This window comes from Pseudorca crassidens, chromosome 1, assembly GCF_039906515.1.
Source record: "Pseudorca crassidens isolate mPseCra1 chromosome 1, mPseCra1.hap1, whole genome shotgun sequence".
NCBI classification, from domain to species: Eukaryota; Metazoa; Chordata; class Mammalia; order Artiodactyla; family Delphinidae; genus Pseudorca; species Pseudorca crassidens.
The window spans coordinates 32,916,997-32,943,166 of NC_090296.1; the positions used below are offsets into that span (position 1 = coordinate 32,916,997).

At 44.5% G+C, this 26,170-nt stretch overlaps 1 protein-coding gene and 1 long non-coding RNA gene across 2 annotated transcripts; one reads left to right on the forward strand and one right to left on the reverse strand.

The window, feature by feature from the left end:
• The first annotated feature begins 1,752 nt into the window (after nucleotides 1-1,752).
• SLC10A1 (solute carrier family 10 member 1) lies at nucleotides 1,753-24,579 on the forward strand. Its single transcript, XM_067732080.1, has 5 exons — nucleotides 1,753-2,252; nucleotides 12,752-12,962; nucleotides 20,398-20,576; nucleotides 22,121-22,317; nucleotides 24,106-24,579. Exons 1-5 carry the CDS (start codon nucleotides 1,897-1,899, stop codon nucleotides 24,210-24,212), a joined length of 1,050 nt encoding a protein of 349 aa, XP_067588181.1. The 5' UTR covers nucleotides 1,753-1,896; the 3' UTR covers nucleotides 24,213-24,579.
• On the reverse strand, nucleotides 5,849-16,612 carry LOC137221831 (uncharacterized). Its single transcript, XR_010942165.1, has 3 exons — nucleotides 10,568-16,612; nucleotides 10,399-10,430; nucleotides 5,849-6,265 (listed from the first exon to the last, which is right to left on the reverse strand). It is a non-coding gene; the product is annotated as an uncharacterized lncRNA (long non-coding RNA).
• Nucleotides 24,580-26,170: the final 1,591 nt, after the last annotated feature.

A 26,170-nucleotide genomic window follows, 5' to 3' on the forward strand; every position in this document is an offset into this window, starting at 1 on the left:
GCCTAGCCACTAAGCCCGTGCGCCACAACTACTGAGTCTGCGCTCTAGAGCCCGTGTGCCACAACTACTGAAGCCTGTGCGCCTAGAGCCCATGCTCCGCAACAAGAGAAGCCACTGCAATGAGAAGCCCGCGTATCGCAACGAAGAGTAGCCCCCTCTCACTGCAACTAGAGAAAGCCTGCACGCAGCAACGAAGACCCAACGCAGCCAAAAATAAATAAATAAATTTTTAAAAACATAATAATTCTCCCTTAGCAACTCTGTTAGGGGGCCTCTTCTGACCAGCATTTTTGGGCCTGCCCCTGACCCTCCAGGCATACTCAGTCCAAGCTCCACACACCCCCATCGGCATCTAGTAAACCCCACTCGGCTCGCCCTCCCCTTGAGACCAGATCAATTCAAGCACCAGGAAATCATTAATATCAGAACTCTCAGAGGGAAAGGAGCTTCAAGTTCTTGTCATTGAGGGCCACAGGATGTAGCCCTGTGACCTGCAGGACCCCAGAGAGCAGCCTTCTTGAGCCACGCTGCCCAACGCGTGGATCCTATCCCAGCCCTTATCTATGCAGGATTCTAAAGGCCCTGGGGCCATTGTTGGAGAGCTCTTATTTTTGGGTGCTTCCTCATACCAAGCCACTCCCCACCCCCACAGAGTGGTTCGCACCCTGGTCCCCATCCTGTCCTCTGTAGTCCCACACAAAAAGCCTAATCTCATGTTTCAGCAAATACGAAACTATGAGACCCCACTCAGGCCTCTTGGGTTCCAGCCCCGCCTAGACGCAATTCTTCTGAAGGCTGTTCCCTGTCCTGCCTCTGAAGGTGCTTATCCCTAGGCTGGGGTGGGAGGAGGGAGGCCCGGGACGCCGCACACACCAGGCGTGCCTGCCTCTGTCCACTGTCACCCGCTCAGCCAGAGCCTGGCTCCCAGACAGGCGCAGAGCCAAGGTAGAGCAGTCAGGACATCGGAAAGAAAAGGCTGTGCATTCCTGCTTCCTTCTCGGCAAGTTTCCCAAGCAATGGGGCTCCTCGGGCTGCTGGCCAAAGAGCCTGGGCAGAAATAAATCTCCCCAGCCAGGGCTCCTTCAGAGCTGCCCTTTGGGGAACGTGCCCCCAGTCTTCCCGAGAGCCCCTCAGCCAGCGCAGCAGGCTCTTCCCTGGAGTTAGGTGTGTGTGGGAGCATGTTCCTCCCCCGGGATCCGTGCCGTCAGGTTTGGGGATAGGACCAAGTTTTCCCAGCATAAGTGAGAAGGACACAGGCACCTCTCCTCTTCCAGGACAAGGGTCATGGACACAACTTCTCCTGGAAGCCAGCAACTCACCTGCCCCTACCCTGTCCCACACCCCCCTTTCCAGGAAGGAAAGGTAAAACTCAACTCTTGTCACTCCCTGGGGTTTGGGGGAAGATGCGCGTGACTGCCTGGGCATGGGGAGACACCTTCCCCTGAATGAGAAACTGAGGCCTCAGGGGCTGAGCAGAGAACGAGAGGGGCTGGACCTGGATTGGTTCCAAGAAACAGAATGCCTGTGGGCGTGCTCAGCGGGGGGGGGGGGGGGGGGCAAATATAAGCCCTCTTGTCCCAGAAGCAGCCAAGAGGTGAGGGAGGGGTGTGAGTGACACCCAGGAAGACAGCAGAGGCTGAGGAGCTCAGGAGAGGCCGGAACAGCCCTGCAGATAAGGCTCTGGGCTTTCTCTCCTTTGGGGCCAAAGCCAGAGAAAGCACAGCCAGTTGCATAATCCTTCTATTTGCTCAGATCTACGTTTTGTCCTGAAGCTCCCTGCCCTGGGAGGTGATTGAGGAAGGCACTCAGCAAGGACTGGGCAGGGCAGGGAGTCAGCAGGCGAGCAAGGGGCGTGCTGGGTCTTCAGCCTTTTTTCCACCGCTGCCATCCAGGAGGATGGAGGCCCTCAATGAGTCTGCCCAGTTCAACTTCTCCCTGCCTCACAACTTCGGCAAGCGGCCCACCGACTGGGCGCTGAGCGTTATCCTGGTGATCATACTGTTAACCATCATGCTGTCGCTGGGCTGCACCATGGAGTTCAGCAAGATCAAGGTGCACTTCTGGAAGCCTAAGGGGCTGGCCATCGCCCTGGTGGCGCAGTACGGCATCATGCCCCTCACTGCCTTTGCACTGGGCAAGGTCTTCCAGCTGAACAACGTCGAGGCTCTGGCCATCCTGATCTGCGGCTGCTCGCCGGGGGGGAACCTCTCCAACGTCTTCACTCTGGCCATGAAAGGGGACATGAACCTCAGGTAGGACGGGGGGGTGAAGAAGGAGCAATCTGGGGACAGCAGCTGCATGGGAGATCACAATCAAGGCGAAGAGGGGGGCTAAAGCCAGAAGCGTGAGTGAGTGGGGGCTGGGTGGGTGCTAGGGCAGGGGGTGGCAGGCGTTGATTGTCAAGAGCTCATGCTGGGCTGGGGACAGGACCTGGGGCACATCTTGGTTTAAGCACCAAGCCAAAGGGGCCCAGCTGGTCCAGGGGCACCCTGGAGAGCCCCCTTACTCCCAGAGTTGTCTCGAATGGGGCACAAGGATTGTCTTGAAGGAGTACTGTACTGACTTAAAGCAAAGGGACCTCTGGAGAACTTTTACCTGTCTGCCAGGTGGGGCAAGTTGTCTGCTTTGAGGCCAGAGATATGAAAGGGAGTGCAGATTAGTTTCAAAGATCTCCAGGGAGATCAAGGTGGCTCGGAACCAAAGAGCACCTCCAATTCCTGCAGAGCAAGAAGGAACTTCCAAAGATTCCCCCCAGCTGTCTGGGCTGTCTTCTCTGAACTTCCCCCATCCGCCCATGAGATGCAGGAACACTTCGATGCAAAGACACAGCCAGGTAGATCCTAGAGTTTCCCAGGACCAGGTCGGGGTCCCAAGTCATGATGGGCCTCGCCTCGGCCAAAGTGGTAGGAGGGGAACAGCAGCAGCCCCACCCAGCTCATCACAGCAGAAATCAGCGAGGGCTCCCTCCTGCAGGGGCTGGTTGGACACCCGTCCTTCCAAACAGGTGGGACTCGGGTCTGGAATGCCTCCCAGGCTGAGGCCACGTCAGGCCTGCTCCCGCTGCAACAGCAGCCCCTGCTGGCTAAAGAAAACTCACCAGCATAAAAGCTCTTGCTGTTATCTAAGCCTCCGTCTCAAGCCGGTCTCTTCTGGTTCGATCCACTCTTCCATGCCGGGCAAGGCAGTAAATTCAGACAGTCCATCTGCTTGTGCCTGTCAGTATCCTGTCCCTGGCTGAACTTTACTAAGGAAACTAGCCAGGTACGGAAGCCTCCTCCTGGAGATGCCAAGCGATGCTGGGGTTGATTATTAGATGAAAAAATGATAGTGATCATTGGGGGTTCCCTGGACCTGCCATCTGAGAAGCTCTGGACTCTCTACCCATATGATTTGACCCTTACTGAGGTGGTCGATGGAGAGAGAGCTTGGCTTGTATTGTCTCCCATGGGAACATATCCATGTTCGACCACCTCACTGTGAGGAAATTCTTCCCTCTATCTAATCCAAGTCCTTACTGCTGCAAAACAAGCTCCTGGTCTTGATTTAGCCTGTGGACAAGGCCGGCTGCAGCCTCTGTGTCTTGGACAGAGAAACCTGGACTACACCTTAATTCTGTTGTAGAAGGGTTGCAGGTCAGGAAAGGGGTACTCAGGGCTTCGTGGCTCTGTAGAAGCGGCAGCGCTGGATAGGACAGCGTAAAATATTATGGCGGAGCCTCTAAGTGTGAGTGACCAGATGTCCCAGCCTTTTGAGCCAGTGGGTGCCAATGAGGTCTCTTCTGAAACACCTGTGTTTCTGAGGCTCTAGGCCTCCACCGGCAGAGCCTCCAGTGACTCATGCTCTCCTGCTAGGCCAGGCCTCCTGGTCTGGGCACCTGGGAACTGTCACTTCCACCTAGACCCTCAAGAGACAATGCTCTGCCGGGATGGCCACCTTCTACCATAACGCCCCTACCCACAGACAAACCTCCCCCTCATGTTAAACCAGGCTTCTGACCCCACTGGAGGAGCATGAATCTCATCCTCCACCATCACATGCCGCCAGGCCTCAAATTCCAAATTGAGTTCTTCATCTGGGACAACTTGTTACATGTATTATAATAATGATAATGGTGCTGATAATAAAAGACAGCCAGGCACTGGGCCAAGCACTTTACATGGGATCCTCTTACAGCTTCCCATGAGGAGGTGCTGTAAAGAGCCCCATTCTAGAGATGAGGAAACTGAGACTTAGAGAGGTTAATACATTTGTCCAAGGTCTGAAGGCTCCGAAGCCTGTGCTATCTTCAGGGTCGGGTGTGTACATAAATGAACTGAGTGGCTGGAGGGTGACCGCCAGCCTCGGAGACATGGGCCGCCCTACACGGGGCAGATGCCATGCATCTCTGCCATGGGTGTTGTGGGAACGGGGACTCAGTGCCTGCACAGCTCCCTGCTTTTCAGGAGAAGATGGAGTCCCCCTTTTTACGTGAAATCTCCAAATTTTTAATTATTGGTAACTCGCTCCAAGTTTTTAAAACACTGTGCAAGCCAAACAGGACATGACAGAGGCCCAGATGTTACACAGAAGCTATGGGTTTGAGATCTGTGTACAACCCCACGCGATTTCCCATCTAGGGCAGAAAGGAATGTTAGGACACCTATTCCACTTTACACGTGAGGAAGCGGAAGTCCAGAGACTTTCCAGAGGCTTCCCGAGAATCTGTGGGCCAGTTGTGTCTGGAGCCATTCCTGGGCTCTCTCTTCCCAGTCATTCTGCCTCACAGCTGGAGTGAGGCTGGGGGAGCGGCCATCCCAGGGCGTTGGGCACATTCAAGGAGGCTGGGCCGCAGGGTGGACCTCTCAAGGCAGCCAGGCCCAGCAGCTCCTTCCTCAAGGATGCTGCTAGACGTGCTCCAAAGAAAGCAGGCGACCCACAAGAGGAAGAGAAAGTGCTCTCACCGGGGACAGAGGAGAGAGTGCCAGAGGGAACTGGGCCCCTTTGATGGCCGCCTCTGCCTCCAGCTCACCTGCTCCCCCTCTCCCCTCCAGCCAGCTCGCAGCTGAGACAAGAGCCAATGGCTGAGGGGATAACCCAAGGATTCCCACAGCTCTCCCCACCATGACAGAGGGAGACTAAGCAGGAAGAGACAGAAGCTACCCGGGTTCCCAGAAGTTTCCCACTTCACCACAGAGTCTCTAATGGGTCCCCTCACAACTCTCTCAGCTTCCGCCTCCAGTGCCTCTATTGACAGGAGTTCAAAAACTGTTCCTCGAGCAGGGTGTACCGATGCCCCAAAGCAGGTTGTATGCAGTGCTCTGAGAACTTAAGCAGGAAGGGTAAAGAAAAAACCAAATGTGCTCCTTTCTCCCTGGTCCCTGGACCCCTGAGAAGCATCCGGGTCCACAATGTTACTATGGAACAGATTCCAATCTCAGAGCTAGAGTCAGGAAGTTGCCTCCCATCCCTATCCTTCAGGGTAACAGGATCATGACAGTCACAGATACCAAAAAGTTAGGACCAGTGCCCAGCACTCACACATGCGGAGGAGGTTCGGGGGTCTGGGAGCATGGTTCCCACACACCTCAGTGCCTGAGGCTCACCAAGTCTCAGAGCAAATTCCAAAGCTCCCGACATGCCAAGCCAAAGTAAGTATGACTCCTCTGTTCAAGGACATCAGAACAAGCACACAGGTTTTGTGTGGCTTTTCTCCTAAGAAGAAATCAATAGCTAGCACTGTAGCCCCCTGTGTGCCCTTCCCAATCTCATTCCCCTCTACCCACCCTGAAGGGAGCACTTCCCAGGATTTGCCTTTCAGCACTTCCACAGACCCTTTTACACTATTACTACATAGGTATATATCCATCAACAAGATACACTGTTGCATTTACATGGTTTCAAATTTCATATCAATGGTATCATACTGCCCATATCATTTGACAGCTTGCTTTTTTGAGATAATAGGTATATAAATAAAAGAGCTACTTCATGCACTTGAACTGCAGTATAGTTTGCTTGCATTTATCCATTCTCCTGTTGTCAGACATTTACATGGATTTCATGTTTTGTTGCATGAGCAAGTCCTATGCATGCTCCCCCTGTGCTCACATGTGAGAGAATACATAATGAACGCAGGAGTGCTGGGTCTTGAGGTTCACACATCTGCAACTAACAAGTCTCCAAAGTAGTTATTCCACTTCACACTTCCCAGGGCAGTGTATGAAGATCCCTGTTGTTCCGTGTCTTCATCTGTATTCGGAATTGTCAGACTTCTAAATTTTGTCATCTGGTGAGAGTGAAATGAGTCACGGTGGTTTTAAATTTAATTTCACGGGAGGTCTAGCAACTTTTCAAATACTGTTGACCATGTGGGTGTCCTCTTCTGAAAATAATGCCCTTTGCCTATTTTTCTATGGGACTGTGGTGTTTTCTTCTCATTAATTTAGTTATTTGTTGTTTTTACATGTTGCGACAGTCTACTCACAGTTTGGGGGTTATCCTTACATTTTGATAATGATGTCTTATAAAACAGAATGCTTATTTTAACTTAACCAACTATACGAATATCTTTCCTTGGCAGTTTGTTTTGGGGGTTTCTTTAAGAAATCCTTTACTGCCTTGAAGGTCATAAAGATATTCACCGATGTTTGAAAAGTTTTACAGTTTTGCTTTTCACATGGAGATCTTTGATCAACCTAGAATTTATTATTATGTATGCTGTGATCTAATTTTATCTTTTCCATATGAATAGAGAAAATTCCCAGGACCACTGAGTGAATTTTTCTCCATCAACTTTTAATTCCATCTCTCTCGTTGACCAAATTCACAAATAAGCATAAGTTTGTGTCTGGGATCTCCCTTCTGTTCTATTGTTCTATGTCTCTATCCTTGAGCCAATATCACACTTTCTTAATTACAGCCTTTTAATAAATCTTGATATCTGAAAGTTGCCCTACCTTGTTGTTCTTGAAAATTACATTAGCTATTCTTGGCCCTTTACTCTTTCACTCGAATTTTGGGATTAAGTCTCACATCTACAAAAACTATTTCTGGAATTTCGGTTAAATTTGCTTTAAATTTATGGATAAATTTAGAGGCTATCTTTATAATACTGAATCTTCCCATCCATGAAAATGAAAATGGTACAGATTTTCTTTTATTAATCATTATTTTATACCTATGAAGTTTTATAACTTCTTTCATAAAGATCTTGCATATCTCTTTTAGATTTATTTCTAAATATTTTATCATTTTTATGAATATTATAAATGGTATCTTTTAAAAAAATTCATTTGCTAATTATTTTTGTAGTATATCAGAACTTGATTTTTTTATTGCTAATGTAATCAAAATTTCATGGATTCTCTTATTTACTAGTTGTAATGGAAATTCACTTGGATTTCCTCTGTGGACAGTCCTATCATTGGCATATAATGCAAGTTTAGTTTCTTCCTTTCCCATCCATATGTTTTTTCTACTTCTTGTTTTGCTGTGCTAGCAAAGACCTATATAGTATAATTTACAATAGGTGATGTGATGGGAACAGGTATCCTTGCTTTATTCCTCTAATTTTTCACCATTAGGTTTACTATTTCCTGTAGATTTTTGACAGATAACCCTTTTCAGGCTAAGGAATTTCCATTCTGTTGCTAGTGTGCTAATTTTTATCATGCATGAACATTGAATTTTGTTGAATGGCACTTTTCTGCATCTATGATACCATTTTTTCTTTAATCTGATAATACAGTGATATATATCAGTAGATTGTCTAATGTTAAACCATTTTTATATTGCTGGGATAAACCCATTTTGTTCATTGCATTATTTTTTAAAGGCATGGCTAGATTCATTTGGTAACATTTTATTTATGACTTTTGCTTCTGTGTTCATAAATGAGACTGGACCCTAATTTTCCTTTCTCATAACGTGATTTTCTACCTTTGATTGTAAAATTTTATTATTCATATATAATAATTTGGGACATGTTTCCACTTTTTTTGCTCTCTATATAATACTGAGGCTATCTGTACTTTGAATGTTTAGTAGAACTCTACTGTAAAACCATATGTACATCGTGTGGGGGTTGGATGACAGGTTTCAAACTACTGATTAAATGTCTTTAGTGATTCTAAGTTGATTCAGGTTTTCAGCTTCATTTTGAGTTAGTTTTTGCAGATTATATTTCCCAGGAAATTGTCCATTCAATCTGAATAGAAAAATGAAAGTATAAGACTGTCCTTGATTTCTTCTATGACTCTCTAAAATCTTTATTGTATCTGAAATTATGTTTCCTTTTGCATTCATAATAACATCAATTTGTGCCCTCTTTCCTTTTTCTTGGTTAGTCTCGCCAGCGGTGTCTATTTTTATTAGACTTTGCAAAGAATTTGCTCTTGGTTTAATTGATTCTCGGTTAATTTATATAATTTTTAAAGTTTACTCTCTCGTCTTTAATATTTTCTTTGTCCTGCTTTCATTAGGTTTACTTTGTTTTTCTTTTCAAGTCTTGAGTGAAATGCTTAGCTCATTAATTTTTAATCTTTCTTTTCCTATATAAACATTTCAGGCTATAAATTTTCCTCTAAGAATTAATTTAGCTGCTCCCTAGATTTTTAAAATTATTTTTTGAGATATAATTTATATACCATAAAATTCACCTTTTTAAAGTATATAAGTCAGTAGTTTATAGAATATTCACAAGGTTGTACAACTACCACCAGTATCTAATTCCAGAACATTTTAGTCATCCCCAAATGAAACCCTATACCCATTAGCAGTCAGTCACTCCCATTCCTCTCTCACTCCAGCCCCTGGCAACCACTAATCTACTTTCTGTCTCTATAGATTTCAGGTAAATGGAATCATATAATATCTAGTCTTTTATGTTTCTGATTCTTTCACTTACCATAATGTTTTCAAGGTTCATCTTTGTGATAGTATATAGCAGTACTTCATTGCTTTTTATGGCTGAAGAATATTGAATTACATGAATACACCATATTTTGCTTATCCATTGATATTTTGTTTTCCATTTTTTAGCTATTATAAATAATGCTGCTATGAAGGCTTGTATACAAGTATTTGTGTAAACATACGCTGTCAATTCTCATGGGTATATACCTAGGAGTAGAGTCACTGGGACATATGATAACTCTGTGTTCTTGATGGCTATACTCTGGACCCTTTGGACTAGGATGTAGTTGATATTCATTTAAGCCATATTTGACCTCTATGGAAACAATGAAGAGGTGTAGATAGTGAATAGGGCTATAGGGAGGAGGGACACACACTTAGTGTGGTTTTCCTGCGGTCTTGTCAAGCCCTCGTCCCCAACCTTCCCACTAGAATGGAAGCCAGAGCATATATTGTAAGGTGAATGTCTACAAACCCAAGAAGGTTCCCTAGCAGCTTCTTCTCTCGGTTGGTCTTTCTGGAGGGCCTCTTCCTACACAGGGTCCTGGGATTAACATGTATGAGATTCCAAATGGAGATGGTAATAGGACATTTAGGACAGTTAGAATACAGATTAGAGCTGGGAGGGTATACTATTTTTCAGGATCTGAGACTCACACTCAATTTCTCTTAAATAATGTTAAGGATAAACCAGAAAGTAAAGAACATGAGAATATTGGTGTTGGAGACTAGAATATTATTCAAGATAAAAAACAGGTCTGACGACCAGATTATCTTGTCACTTACTCAACAATGGGTAACTATTGCTCCACCATTCTCTACAGCTCCACCATTGTGGTCCTTCCATTATTCTGTTTTTACTGCTTTGCTGCTGTTGTTTACAGTCCTCCTAATCATGGCCTCTGTTTACTGCTTTTTCTTTGCATGTTTTTTGGGTTTTGCCTGAACATGCCTCCCATGCCTCTCCAAAACCAAGTGCTCCATCACTGTGCACACATTCAAACTCCCCAAGTGAGAAAGTGCTCTTGATGTACTTAATCCTTGTTATCTTAGTTAGACAGAATCACTATGTCCAGCCATCCCCTAGGCTCTAAGGCAGGCACTTAGCAACTTAGTAGGTCAGGTGTTATTCGCCGTTCCAATGGGCTATAGCCAGAGTGATGGGCTCACACAGCTTTCTTCAAAATGGGCTGTGCTATGTCAAGTATAGAGAGCAAAAAGAGTTCTACTACAGAGGAGATCAGAATGGCTCCTTCCACAGTGAAGCACACAGGGACTGAAGCAGTTGGACAGACCTGGGTTCAAATCCTGCCTCAGCCATCCTATCTGTGTGATTCTGGGCAAGCCACAACTCTTCAAGTCCCCAGCTTCCTCATTAGCAAAAAGGAGATAGTATGCTTACCTCCTAAGCTACTGGGAAAAGGAAATAAAGCAATGTATGTAAGGTTCTTAGCACAATGCCTGGCACAAAGCAGGCACTCCACAAAGTAGTCTGTACAGGCATACCTTGGAGATACTGCAGGTTCAATTCCAGACCACTGCAATAAAGCAGAATATCACAATAAAGTGAGTCACATGGATTTTTTGGTTTCCCAGGGCATATAAAAGTTATGTTTAAACTATATTGTGGTCTACTGAGTGTGCAATAGCAGTGTGTCTAAAAAAACTTACATACCTTAATTTAAAAATACTTTATTGCTAGAAGATGCTAACCGTCATCTGAGCCTTCAGCAAGTTGTAGTTTTTGCTGGTAGAGGGTTTTGCCTCCATGCTGATGGCTGCTGACTGATCAGGGTCGTGGATGCTGAAGGCTGGGGTGGCCGTGGCCATTTCTGAAAATAAGACAACAAGACTGAACCTTCCTTTCATGAATGATTTTGCCATTTGATAGCATTTTACCCAGAATAGGACTTCTTTCAAAATTGAAGTCAATTCTTTCAAACCCTGCCACCACTTTATCAACTAAGTTTATGTAATATTCTAAATGCTTTTTTGTCATTTCCACAATCTTCACGGCATCTTCACCAGGAGTAGATTCCTTCTCAAGAAACCACTTTCTTTGCTCATCCGTAAGAAGCACTCCTCATCCATTCAAGTTTTATCAGGAGATGGCAGCAATTCAGTCCCATCTTCAAGCGCCACTTCTAGCTCTCTCGCTATTTTCGCCACATCTGCAGTTACTTCCTCCACTGAACTGCTCAAAGTCATCCCTGAGAATTGAAATCAACTTCTTTTAAACTCCTGTTAATGTTGATATTCTGACCTCTTTCCATGAATCACAAATGTTCTTAATGGCATCTAGAATAGTGAATCCTTTCCAGAAGGTTTTCAACAAACTTTGCACAGATCCATCAGAGGAATCACTATCTATGGCAGCTATAGCCTTACAAAATGTATTTCTTAAATGGAAAGACTTGAAGGCCAAAATTACTCCTTGATCCATGGGCTGCAGAATGGATTTTGTATTAGCAGGCATGAAACAACATGAATCTCTTTGTACATCTTGAGTGACCAGGTGCATTGTCAATAAGCAGTAACATTTTGAAAGGAATCTTTTTTCTGAGTGGTAGGTCTCAACAGTGAACTTGAAGTATTCAGTAAACCAAGTTGTAAACGATGTGCTGTCATCCAGGATTTGTTGCTCCATTTATAGAGCACAGAGTAGATTTAGCATAATTCTTAAGGGCTCTAGGATTTTTGGAATAAGCACTGGCTTCAACTTAAAGTCACCAGTTGCATTAGCCCCTAACAAGACAATCAGCCTGTCCTTTGAAGCTTTGAAGCCAGGCATTGACTTCTCCTCTCTTGCTATGAAAGTCCTAGATGGCATCTTCTTCCAGTAGAACACTGTCTCATCTACACTGAAAATCTGTTGTTTAGTGGAGCCCCCTTCATTGATGATCTTACCTAGATCTTCTGGATAACTTGCAGCTTCTACATCAGCACTTGCTGCTTCACCTTGCACTTTCATGTTGTGGAGATGATGTCTTTCCTTAAACCTCATGAACCAACCTCTGCTAGCTTCAAACTTTTATTCTGCAGGTTCCTCACCTCTCTCAGCCTTCCTAGAATTGAAGAGAGTTCGAGCCTTGCTCTGGATTAGTCTTTGGCTTAAGTGTATGTTGTGGCTGGTTTGATCTTCTCTCCAGACCACTCAAACTTTCTCCATACCAGCACTAAGGCTTTTTTGCTTTCTTATCATTCGAGTGTTCACTGGGGTAGCACTTTTAATTTCCTTCAAGAACTTTTCCTGTGCATTTACAACTTGGCTAAATGTTTGGGGAAAGAGGCCTAGCTTTCAGTCTATCTGGGCTTTCCACAGGCCTTCCTCACCAAGTGTAATCATTTCTAGCTTTTGATTTAAAAACATGAGAGACATGTGACTCTCCCTTTCACTTGAACACTTAGAGACCATTGTAGGGTTAGTAACTGGTCTAATTTCAACGTTGTTGTGTCTCAGGGAATAGGGAGGCCCCAGGAGAGAGAGAGAAGGGGGAACAGCCAGTTGGTGGAGCAGTCAGAACACATACAACATTTATATCCTTTAAGTTTACCGTCCTACATGGGCGTGATTCGCAGTGCCCCAAAACAATTACAATAGTAACATCAAAAATCACCATAATATAACGAAAAAGTTTGAAATATTGCGAGACTTACTAAAATGTGACAGAGACATGAAGTGAGCAAATGCTGTTGGAAAAATAGCACCGATAGACTTGCTTGATGCAGGGTTGCCACAAACCCTTACTTGGTGTAAAAAAAAAAAAAAAACACAGCTGCAAAACGCAATTAAAATGAGGTTGTGCCTGTATTAACGGGCTCTCTCTCTCTCTGCACTCTTCCTATGTCTCCCACCCAGCATCGTGATGACCACCTGCTCTACCTTCTTTGCCCTGGGCATGATGCCCCTCCTCCTGTACATTTACTCCAGGGGCATCTATGATGGGACCCTGAAGGACAAGGTGCCCTATGGCAACATCATGATATCACTGATCCTGATTCTCATTCCTTGCACCATAGGCATCATCCTCAAATCCAAACGGCCACAATACGTACGTTATGTCACCAAGGTAAGAACCTGGGGGCCTGGGCAGGGAGCGAGAACACCACCATCATCGCAGTGAATGGCTTGAGGCAAGTCATTTGGGCTTTTTCTGTGTCCGTTTCCTTCCTTGTTTAAAAAAAACAAAAGAAGTCTGCTGCTATTGGTACAACCTACTTCATGGGATTGTAATGTACATGAGAATATTTTTGAAGTTAGGAGAAAAACAGTAAAACACCACACACAACTATAAGGTATAATCATTATTTTAATAATAAAATTAAACTTTTATCATGTACCTAGTAGCTGCTAAGTTTTATGCTACACTCTCTGAGGAGCACTGTCCTCGAAGTTTATTTGCAGAAAGTCAATAATAGATGAGAAACAAGATCCAACACAATGTACAATCAGGTATTGGCAGAATGTAAGGAGGTGAGGTTAGTGAGGGCCAGGTGGTCAAGAAAGGCTTCCCTAGAGGATGGAAGGAGGGGGCACGGTTTCAGCCAGACCATGAAGAAAGGGTTGGATTTGGGTAAGCCTAGGGAGATGCCTGAATAGAGGAGTTCCAAGGGAGACCACGGGCAAACATGGCTGACTGGATGAGAAGCCAGAGGGGAGGAGGCCAGGGGGAGAGGTGGTAGGCACACTTGTATCACTTTAGGAGTGGGATAGGAGAAAAGTGGAGTGAGATGGCCCCAGCAGGTGTAGGAGTGTGCTATGAGGGCATCACGCCACTGCCCTGCCTTTGGAAAAATCAGACTTGTAGAGTGAGTGGTTCCTCTACCAACTCTTGTGACCTTGGAGCTCAGTTTCCATCAGTCTCTCCTCTGGCTCCCTGCTCAGCCCAGGATCCCAGGCTCCATCCCCGTCCTCAGGAAAAACTCACCTCCTGAAGGCCTGTTGTGGTCCCCACCCCTGGATCTATGCCTTTGGGCCGGGCTACAGGGCGTACTACTTGGAGGCCCAAGGCTTCCAGCAGCTTTGGGCCTGGAACAAAGAGGTTTGGTCAGGTTTCCAGGGTCTTTTGATTTTCACACTACCATTGTCAAGGGTAGTTTTTGCCCTTGTCCCGGTGTAGTCCTAATACCATGGCCACAGTCCCCCTCCCCACCTGCTGAAGATGTGAAGTCATTCCTCCTCCTGCCAAATGGCTCATCACCCCACTCTGCTGGATGGCATCTTCCGTTCTCTCCACCCTTACTTCTCAGAAATCTCCTTTTATTGATCATGTCCTCTACCCCCATAGCCTCCTCCCCCTCGCTCTCATTTCTAGAACGTCTCCATATTAGTTCTTCACAGCCAACGTTGATACTGGTTCACATCTCTCCTTTTTTTTTTTTTTTTACTAAGTAGAGTCACGGGACTCTACTTCCCGCTCCAGCCAACACCTCTCTTTCCTCCCCTTCCGAGCCGTGCTCCTGGGAGTCACCCGTTGCCCCCACCCACCTTCCACTCTCACCACACTGGCCCGCAGGACAGTTCTCCAGTGGCCAGGCCTCAACAGTCTCTACTCCTTGGCCTCCAATTCACTCAGCATCTTGATGACCACCTGCTCCACTTTCTTCACCAAATCCAATGGACATGTCTCAACTCTTCTTTTAGCAGCTGTTGGTATGGCTGACCACTGCCTCCTTCTCAAAACTCTTCCTCAGCTTCAGTGGCAGGGCACCTGCTTTCCTACCACGTCTTTGGCACTGCTTTTCAGACTCCCTTGTGAGTTCCTCTGGTAAAAGTTACTTCTCTGCATTCAGCCCAAGCTTTCTGCTTTTCTTGCTTTTCTTCCCTAAGCCCAGGACCTCCCCACCACGAGATCTGGTCCATCTCAACAGCCATCTACAAGCTGATGACTGTCAGAACAGCTCTCAGCTCTCTCCTGACTCCTGAATCCATTTATTAACTGCCAAATCTTTCTACCTGAATATGCCTCAAGCATTTAAAATTCAGTATGTCTTAAATTTAAACCACCTCCTTAAGCCTGCTCTTCCCCTCCTCCCACTGTGTGATCATCTCAATGAATGGCATTCAACGTGCCCCACTGCCTGAGCCGGAAACCAGCCAGTCATTCTCCACATCCTCTCCCTCCCCACTCACACGAATCAGGGATCGTCAATTCTGCCTTCTTTTGCTTGAACCCATGTCTCTCCATCCCTGTGTCTACTGTCTTCATTCAGGCACTCTCCTCTCTCACTAGACAACTCAGCCTTCTAACCTGGCTCCCTGACCCAGTTTTAACCTGAGTCTGGAAAGAAACTATCATGTCACTCCACTGCTTAAAGGCCTTCACTGGTTCTTTAAACTCCCCCAGGAGTCATGTGGCCCCTCAGCCCTTTCTTGATTTGGTCTCAGCCAACCTCTCCAGTGTCAGCTCTCTTCTCTGCACATGCCCCACTGGACTCACTCCTACTCACCCTTCAAGTCTCAACACAATTAGCACCTCCTCTAGGAAGTTTTCCTTAACCCACAAGCCTGGGCAGGATGCTTGTCCTACTTGCTCCCGTATCACGCAACACCACTGCAACAACATGTATCATACTGTATTATAAATACCCACTCCATTCTTATTCCCCACCCACCTGCAAGAAGCAACATCCTAAGGCTGTGCCTCAACACTGAATTCTCAACACGCACAGCTAATAACTGAGAATAAACAAAGGAATAAAGGGCAAGTCCTGTCTCTCCCACACATTAGCAAAAACAAACAAACAAAAAAACAGAAACATGTTGTCTATCATTTCACTTACTCAAGATAGTTTGTGGGATACAGGAATAAAGAAAAAAAAATTACAGAACATAAAAATGTGAAGTGACTCCTGATATCACTTAAAGCAGCTCTGCCCCCCTCCACTTTATAGGTGAAACCAAAGACTAGAACCCCAAGTGCAACTGATATAAGAACATGTCTCCTTACCTCAGAATAAAGTGTTCTTCTGAGAAAGACAAATACAAATATGTGGTACATATATACGATGGAATACTACTCAGCCATAAAAAAGAATGAAATGACATCTGCACAACATGGATGGACCTAGAGATTATCCTACTGAAGTCAGTCAGAAAGAGAAAGACAAATACCATATGATATCACTTATATGTGATATCTAAAATATGACATAAATGAACTTATCTATGAAACAGACTCACAGATGTAAAGAAAAGACTTGTTGCTGGGGGCAGGGGGTAGGGAAGGGATGGAGTGGAAGTTAGGGGTTAGCAGATGCAAACTATTATATATAGAATGGATGGACAACAAGGTCCTACTGTATAGCACAGGGAACTATATTCAATATCCCGTGATAAACCATAATGGAAAAGAATATGAAATATATACATGTATAACTGAGTCACTTTGCTGTATGGCAGAAATTAACACAACATTGTAAATCAACTACACTTCAATTTAAAAAAGTGTTCTTCTGAGGATGCAAAAAAAATCTCAGATCTTAAAGTGAGAAAGCCCTTCAAGATGAAGTTCAGTCTCCTGCCTTATTCTCATTCTACTCCTGTTCCTCTTGTGTTACACATCCATGACTCAATTCCACAGCAAAAAATGGAGTCAAAATGACCCCAGAGGGGCTTCCCTGGTGGCACAGTGCTTGAGAGTCCGCCTGCCGATGCAGGGGACACGGGTTCATGTCCCGGTCCGGGAGGATCCCACATGCCGCAAAGCGGCTGGGCCCGTGAGCCATGGCCGCTGAGCCTGTGCGTCCGGAGCCTGTGCTCCACAACAGGAGAGGCCACAGCGGTGAGAGGCCCGCGTACCGCAAAAAAAAAAAAAAAGACCCCGGAGAACATTCAAAGGGCTGAGATATACTTGGGCTGGAAAGACAGAGGCCAGTAACAAAGAATCACATAAAATGCAGGTGTACCTTGGGACACTTTGCTGCTGGCCAAACCTCCAAGGTTAGACAAGCAGAAGGGCAACAGCTCCGTTTATCAATTACTCCCAAACAGGAATCACTCCTGTGAGGATGCAGAGAAAAACAAGTGGTCAAGATGCAAACGCTGAAGTTTCCTCGTGTTACATTTCTTTGAGGACTGTGCTCATCCTTAATCTCCCCGTTTCATAATGTAGTGAGTTACAAGCTGGAAAATGAGCAAACAATTGTCCCAGCCTCTTTGCACACCTAACACTCCTAGAGACCTTCAAATCAAAATTATCCAACTTCTGGTAACTGGCTCTGGCAGAAGGTTAGGGTTATCTGCTCAAACTCTGCTCAACCAGTTGCATTCCCTAGGAGGAGGTCACACTTAAACACGCCAAGATACAATTTCAGGGATGCCCCATTTGGAAAGGCAATTCAAGTAATACTTTAACTTACCCATGCAAGGGTTTATTCAAGCCTACATGGTTAGAAAGTTGGTGAACCTGAGCATGACATATGGTCTAAGAGCCACTCTTACCATAAGCCATCCATCACTCTTCAATAAGGATCCCGCCCTGACACTGACTCAACCACTCTACCTATGCTTTTCCCATACCTGCTGCTACGGATGAACTGACCTGACTCTCCTAAATCTCACAGCTTCTGCCAACTCGTGGCTTCTGCTGCTCCCAGGCCTTTGTGTCAAAATTTTAACACTTGCCTCCGCTCTTGCTTCCCTCTCTGTAACTCTTCAAACTCCCTAAACAAGAGGAAGGATCTCACCAGTTAGGTCATTCTTCAACCTGCCTAGGTCACCGATGCAAGAAGAGTTGGGCCAGGTTATCCCTGGGATCACTGACTGGCAAGCTGAGTCGGCTACCCATGAATGGACACTCATCACAGCTTCAATCAGCGATGACAGGACAGTGCAGGTGGTAGAAAACATGGTGACCTATGAAGAAGCACCCACCTATGGCCTCTTTTCTCAACAGGTCATGGACATGAGATCGCCACAAATAGCAGGACTGAGAGTGACAAAAAACTTTGGGATGTCAAATTCCTCTCTTTTCCCTGAGTAGTAACAGGAGCTACAATTTAGTCAGTGGTTCTAATATGCCAGGTCCTGTGCTGTCAACCTCACTCAAGAGAGGTTGCATGACTCACCAGTTTACACGTCTTGAGGATGGCTTTCACACCTGGGTCACACCATTGTCTGTGCTCACCACTCCAAAGGCCCCAAGACTGGGAGAACGAAAGTGAGGGGATGAGAGTGATACTCACACAGAGAAAGAGGGCTTCTGGATTCATTCACAATCCCTGTAGCCCAGTACACCCTATGTTATCCATTACACTCTTTTGATAGGGGCAAAAACTGGACATTAGGTAGACGACAAACCCAAAAGGCAGAAATTAACTCAAAATGCAAGGGCAAACCAAGCAGTTCATCAGTCTTTCAATAAAACCTGAAGCATGTTGTTACTGGTGAGATTCCTTCCTTTCCTGGGACAGGACCACCATCAGTACAGGTGATGTTTCATATGATCATTATCAGTTGCAACATGGCTTAAAAACACAGAAATGCAGAACTGTACAGCTGAAATTAGAGCAATATAAATAAATGTTAAAATGTCGCTAGGACAACACTGTAATGTAATTAATGCCACTGAATTATACACTCAAAAATGGTTAAAATGGCAACTTTTGTGTTATATGTATTTTACCACAATTTTAAAAAATGGTAGTAGGAAATATAAAACCCCACATGTGCGAATGAGCTGGAAACGGAACCAAAACATATAACCATTACAAAACAACACGGTAAGTTCAAGAAAAGTTTGCTATATATCCTTTTACTCAGAAGATGAGAGGGACAGAGGCTTAGGTGTATGTGTATATTTCATCAGTTTAGTGTGTCATCCTCTAAAATGCACAGACAGGTAAGCACACTTTGAAAGCTTGCATCCTTGTTACATGCTGAAAAATCTTAACATTCTAATTTCATAAATCTGCCTATTGAAAATTTTAAATGGTAAGATGTTAACTATAAAATAATGTATTTTAAAACATATAAAAACATACCATTGTTCCTGATGACAGTTGCTTTCACAGCACTTACCTGAGGCAGGGTGGACCTGCACTTTTTTTTTTTTTAATTGGAGTATAATTGCTTTGCAATGTTGTGTTAGTTTCTGCTGTACAATGAAATGAGTCAGCTATATATGTATACCTATATCCCCTCCCTCTTGGACCTCCCTCCCACCCCCGCCATCCCACCCATCTAGGTCATCACAGAGCACCGAGCTGAGCTTCCTGTGCTTTATAGCATGTTCCTGCTAGCTAGCTATCTTACGCATGGTAGTGTATATATGTCAATCGTAATCTCCCAATTCGTCCCACCCTCCCCTTCCCCCCAAGTCCACATGTCCGTTCTCTAGTCTACGTCTCTATTCCTGCCCTGCAAATAGGTTCATCTGTACCATTTTTCTAGATTCCACATATGTGCGTTACTATACGGTATTTTCCTCTTTCCGGCTTACTTTACTCTGTATGACAGACTCTAGGTCCATCTACGTCGCTACAGATGACCCAATTTCGCTCCCTTTTATGGCTGAGTAATATTCCATTGTATATATGTGCCGCATGTTCTTTATCCATTCATCTGTCATTGGACATTTAGGTTGTTTCCATGTCCTGGCTATTGTAAATAGTGCTGCAATGAACATTGGGGTACATGTGTCCTTTTGAATTATGGTTTTCTCAGGGTACATGCCCAGTAGTGAGATTGCTGGGTTGTATGGTAGTTCTATTTTTCATTTTTTAAGGAACCTCCATACCGTTCTCCACAGCAGCTGTATCAATTCACATTCCCACCAACAGGGACCCGAACTGCTTCTAATGATGCCATTATTGCCTGAGCCATTTTGAAACTCCTTTTGGGAACTTCCTTATCATCCAATCTGCAGGTCACTCAAGAAAGTAGGCTCATCCCTTTACAGTTATACATCATTTAGGATCTAAAACCACATTACCTTACTTCATTACCTGCTTTAACCATCTTTGGTTCAAATGACTTTGGCAATTTCCAGAAGTTAAATTCATCGTAAAATGGATGGATGAAGTCCCTACCCATAATGGAGGTATTCAAGACCAGTATGACAGGTTCTAAGAATAACTTCTACTGAGCTCCAAAATGACCACAGCAATGGCAGTATTGTAGGGATATGTGGACGGGCTTCAGAGACTTTGAAAGAGAACTTTCATTTACAATATTCACTTTGCCAGAGGACTGAATAGTCTCATCCTTCAGAGCCATAGCACTTCGTTGAAAACCTGCCATCCAGAGATCTCGATCAGAAGCTGTGCTTGGCTCAGTCTTCCTAACGTGTTAATCAGATCTATGACCTCCAGGAAGCTTCCTAGCTACGGATGAGAAATCCAAAAGGATGAAAGATAAAGGTCTTTCACATTCCCTCCCACTTCGAATACATTTATTAAAGTGTTTTCCACCTCCAATACCCACCAGTGTTTCCCCAGCCCTCTCTGCTCTTCCACATGCCCAGTATCCTTCTAATTGCATTTCCTCCTTGTCCTTATTCACAGGGAGGGATGATCCTCCTGCTTTTGTGCAGTGTGGCTGTCGTAGTGCTCTCTGTCCTCAACGTGGGCAAGAGCATTTTGTTTGTCATGACACCACACTTGCTGGCCACCTCCTCCCTGATGCCTTTCATCGGCTTCCTGCTAGGCTACGTTCTCTCTGCTCTGTTCCGCCTCAACGGACGGTAGGTATTACTTTAGGTCCCACTGTCCCACGGGTCTCATGCTCATTCTTGTCTCTCAGAAAAAGGTAAGATCCATGATCTCGGGAAGGCATTTTTCAAGCAATATATTCAAATGTCTCAACTGAACAATGAACTCTGGACTGAGAAATACTGGGGAGGGAAGGTACTGAATGAATAACACAGATCCAGAAACAAAACACAAAGACCAAAGGCATCGAATCATCCAAAGGGCAGCAGTTCATGGCAAAGTGCTCCCTCCAGAGCCTAGATTCCACCTCCCGCCCAACTCCCTGGTGGCAAATGGCAGTGGAGTAGCTCCATGTCATGACAAGCGCTGACAATCCCTTTCCCACTTCTCCTCCCTGTCTAGGTTTTAGTCTTGACACAACACCTTGGGTGGCAACTCTGCTAAGTGCCACTCAGAGCTGAAGTAGTTGCGGACCTCTGCTAGAGCCTAATCCAATTCACAAACACACCTGCTACTTTAGGGGAACAGTCAGCTTGAGCGCCGGGTGTGGACACATCAGGCACCCTAGGCACCCTGTCTATACAGAGTGGTACCCCATCTCAAGATTCCCTATTTTCAGCCACATGGCAGACAGATGTTTACGCAGGGGTCTAAACAGTTGCACTCCAGCCTCGTACCACAACGTCCCGAAGAGCTGTTTTTAAAATACAATTTTAAAATAATTATCCATTTCAAAAACCAGGCTAATTTAATAAAGAACAAATTACTGTAGGATGCAACACATGGTGATAGAGCAGTCAAAAGGCTGCCAATGACCACTCATGAATTTTCACGAAGACAGAATGATACAGGTCGTGATAAATGGCCACAGCATCAAGTGCCCACAGTAGTCTCCTTCATAGTAAATGTGCTGAGACAGCGCTGGCGATTTTTTTTAGCAAAGAACTATTTTAATATACTAATTGCACTTCAGTGAATAAAATGTTGTATTAAATGTTAACAAACATTCCATTCTTTAATCCATAAAATGGAAAGCAAAACCGAGGATGTATTCCAAAGACAGATAATGGAACCAAGCTTTTATTTAATCATTGTGTTTTGGAGTTAAAGATGTCCAAGCCAGAAACTGGACCACAGGGCAAGGTTCCCATTTAGACAATCTTCTACTTTACATTTAAATTCTAACTGTCCTATATGTAAGCCCAACATCTGCCAATGAATGATTCTGGCTCCCATCTTCCTTTTATCCCTCCAGCCAGACATTTCTCCAAAATTCACTTTGATAATCCCGCAAGTGACAAATTGTAGATTTCCAAGCTACTCAAAAATTCCCTCATAAAAACTCCCCAACAGGAACCTAACAGTCACCATCTCCCACAAGGCTGGATTGGTGATTTAAGAGATGGGCCAACTTGACTTTTCTCAAAACCGTGCACTCCACACGTGGCTCATTTTCATCTGTGTTGGACTGTCAGTTTCTCTTAGAGTATTTGGGAGAAAGGAGATGAGCAAGTGAAGTTGCACCCTCACGTGCCTTCTCTGAGGGCATATGGGGTTGTTTTTTTAACCTACACAGGTGCAGACGCACTGTCAGCATGGAGACTGGATGCCAAAATATTCAACTCTGCTCCACCATCCTCAACGTGACCTTCCCCCCTGAAGTCATTGGACCACTTTTCTTCTTTCCTCTCCTCTATATGATTTTCCAGCTTGGAGAAGGGCTTCTCCTCATTGCCATCTTTCGGTGCTATGAGAAAATCAAGCCTTCCAAGCGTAAGTACTGAATTGTTCCCCTTTGAGCTCTGCTCCCATTTTGGACATGATTCTGCCAGCAACCATCTCTAGCAAGGACCTTTTGGATAGGGCTGTAACCCATAAAGTCATTAGGAACCAGGCAGCACCAATAAGCAGGAAGGGATTTCAAAGAGCCATGACTAACTATAATAACGGCACTTCATTTTTGCTGGGAGAATCAGCTGTGGAGTTTGCCTCATAGAACAGAGGCAATTTTGGCTACTTTAACTGGGGAGACCATGCAGGACTCAGGAGACCACGTAGGACTCAGGGTATAGAAATAGGACAGAACTGTCTTGGACATTACATAGTTGTGAGATGTTGCGTGAAAAGTCCTATTCACAAGAAGTCACTAAGTTTCCATGTTAAGAGTAGGTTCTCAAGCCATGGAGCCAGGTCAGAGCCCCAGCACCACTGGCACTCCTATATGAGAAAACATGAAAGCAATGCGGCCCAATAATCCAGAATCGAAAAGTGAGGATTCCAACTCTGGCTACACAGTAAACAAAACTTAGGTATAAGCTTATTAAATTAATAACAACTATCAAAAGTCTAGATTTAATATAATTTAAAGCCCACCGAGTCCCTTAGTGGGCTTTAAACCCCGTTTTTTTTTTCAAATCAGAAAACTCAAATCTCAGTTGGTAACATATTTCAGTATTTTATAACTCTAAACATTAGTATATTCATCTCAACCACTCAAATCCTTCAACTGACTCATTTCCCACAAACTTGAGGATGCCTTCGAGACCTCTACACCCTGGAGACTGATTTACACCTTATGAGAAAGATACAACTTACCCTGGTAGAATTTATCATCTTATAGTAGCAAATGAAGACTTACAATTAACTTAAAAGATGTAGTATTGGTTATCAAGTAGCCAAAAAGAAACCAATAAATAAGTAACCATACTTCAGAACCATTTTTACTAAGCTTTGGTTCAATACTACAGTGGAGTTATGGAAAAGAATCTAATCTGATACATCTCTTGAGAGCAACTCAAGATATTTGTTACCCATTGAACACTCCACCTTCTTTAACAAAAGCAGCAGATTCCCAGATTTGCAGTTTTAGTCCCAGAAAGGCCTGAAATGTGCTCAAGAGGCCATATTCTGAGTCTATGGCTCTCAAAACCAATGCACCTAGCAAGACCCCTGTGGCAAAACTAAGTGCAAATAACTCACCTCTTTGGAGCTCTTGTACTGTCTGGGCCCAAGCAGCAACACTCAAGTTAAAGAATCTGTCACAAGTTTCTGTGCTTTTGACCCTTGTACCCTTCTAGAGAGATGGGAGAACAGGAAAGGGGGACCATAATCATAGCTCCTCGCCACCGCCATGCAGGCAGAAAAAGGGGTAGACCCGACACCACAATGATAGGGGTATGGAAACACCCCTTGGTAGACTTCCCACTTAATGTATTTTCCTCCCTGCCCCCACTGGCTCCCAGAAGGCAATAGTCAACCTTTGCGTACATAAACTCAACTCCCCATCTGTACTGTGTGTACTAAGAAGTCAGAGGTGGAGTGATGAAGAGTCAGTGCTCTTTATTAGACCTTTTGTTACTAGTATTACCATCAGGGATGTTGAGGGGAAAGCAAATCTTTCCTCCGTTTGTCACGGGAGAAGAGGTGGTAAAGAGATGGGGGAAAAAACAAAAACACAGGACACCCTAGGAGTAAGTTGGTATTCTTTTATCTCCCAGATAGAACAAGTTTTTTAACTATTCTTTTGTTCTTCCTAACCTATGACCCTCTTCAACTTTACAGATAAAACAAAAATGATCTACAAAGCTGACACAACTGAAGAAACCATTCCAACAGCTCTGGGAAATGGCACCCACAGAGGGGAGGCGTGCCCCCCTTGCACAGCCTAGCCTTCCCCAGTGACCTGGATTCTGGTCAGAAGGCAATTCAGAAAGCCAACATGGCAAACTATACAGAGAGCAGAAAGATGAACCACCACCAGTGGGGTCTCTTTCTCTAGCATTTCCACCATAAACTATCAGAATCATCAAGCCTTGCGTGGAGGACAAAGTGGGAGTCTACCCCAAAAAGCCTCACCTATTCCCAGCTTACAACTTGATACTTGTTTAAAAAATAAAAGACTTATTCAATGACAGCCCTACAAAGGCAGGAACCAAAACTGCCTTTTGCCCTTGCATCTCTAAAACAGTGCCTGATAGGCATAAAAAAAGCAATTTCTGAACTAGTCAATAAATGGGTTCTTACTCTAAAATCAAATACCCAAATTCTGTTCCAAGTTTTGTGACCCAAAAGGGAAATACAAGCTCAGAGTACTGTAGGATTAACAGACTTCAGAAGTCCTTTCTAACCTTAAATATTCAGATCCCATTCCTTCCCTTTTGACATCACTGGAATTAAAGCTCCTGAGAACATGACACGAAGTACGCAAAAGCAGACATAATAAAATGCAAAAACACTTGGATAAGACAAACTCCAAACCTCAGCTATAATCAAATGAAAGAACGTTTTGAAGAACACAATTCCAGAAGAGAAGGAAAACTTTAAAAAAGAAAAGCCAAAAAAGTACAAATACCAACAGAATAGTTTCACTAATCATCTGTCCCATCCCTTCATTAGGTATCAGTAGTTTTCACATTATGCTCCCTCCAAATTCAGAGTACTGTACGCTATTGCCGAAATTAGCGGTTGCTAAGTCAAAGTAAAGTAACTAAAATCCTTAAGTTTCAAATTTTCCCCAATGAAATTCAGACATTTTCCATCTGGCTCATAGGCACAAAAAAACAGGTGAAAGGGCTTCCCTGGTGGCGCAGTGGTTAAGAGTCCGCCTGCCAATGCAGGGTACACGGGTTCAAGCCCTGGTCCAGGAAGACCGACAAGCCATGGAGCAACTAAACCCGTGCGCCACAACTACTGAGCCTGCGCTCTACAGCCCACAAGCCACAACTGCCGAAGCCCGTGTGCCTAGAGCCCATGCTCTGCAACAAGAGAAGCCACCGCAATGAGAAGCATGTGCACCGCAATGAAGAGTAGCCCCTGCTCGCCGCATCTAAAGAAAGCCCGCGCGCAGCAACGAAGACCCAATACAGCCATAAATAAATAAATAAAATAAATCTAGGGGAAAAAAAAAGGTGAAAGATTAACAAACTAATAGAAACACTTGCAAACAGCTGACCATGCCTAGAGTTTCTTGTAATTTTCATACCACTTAATGTGATTAGGTTCGATTGAAACCAAGACAAGTAAATTTTAGGTCTGGCAAATGTCCAGAACTACCAGTACTCCCAGCACCAGAACACCAATAATTTGGGTCACTAACGTCTTAAAAATGCAAATTTGTTTTAAAAAAAAATTGTGAGAAGATCTACCACTTATCAGCCTTACATATTTTACCCACATTTACATATCTGTTCAAACTGTTTTCTCTCATATCTAGCTGACATCATCTACTAGTAGACTGGGTGAGGCAAAACAAACGTTAAGTTCAGCTTTTTGAGGAAGGAATGGCTGAACTTGAGATATATTACACTCAAACTTTCCTTAGAGGACTAAGTTGACCCCTGAACAGCCAACCTCCATGTTGCTGAAAATTCGAGTATACTTTAGTCAGCCCTCTGTATCTAAGATTCCACGTCAACTGATTCAACCAAACATGGATCATGTAACACAGCAACTCGTATTTGTTGAAAAAGGTCTATATATAAGTGGACCCATGAAGATCAAACCTGTGCTGTTCAAGGGCCAACTGTATATAAAAAACGAGCTACAAGGAGGGGGCACGGGTTCGATCCCTGGTCCAGGAACCAAGATTCCACACTCCACGCAGCACAGCCCAACACAAAACGAGTTA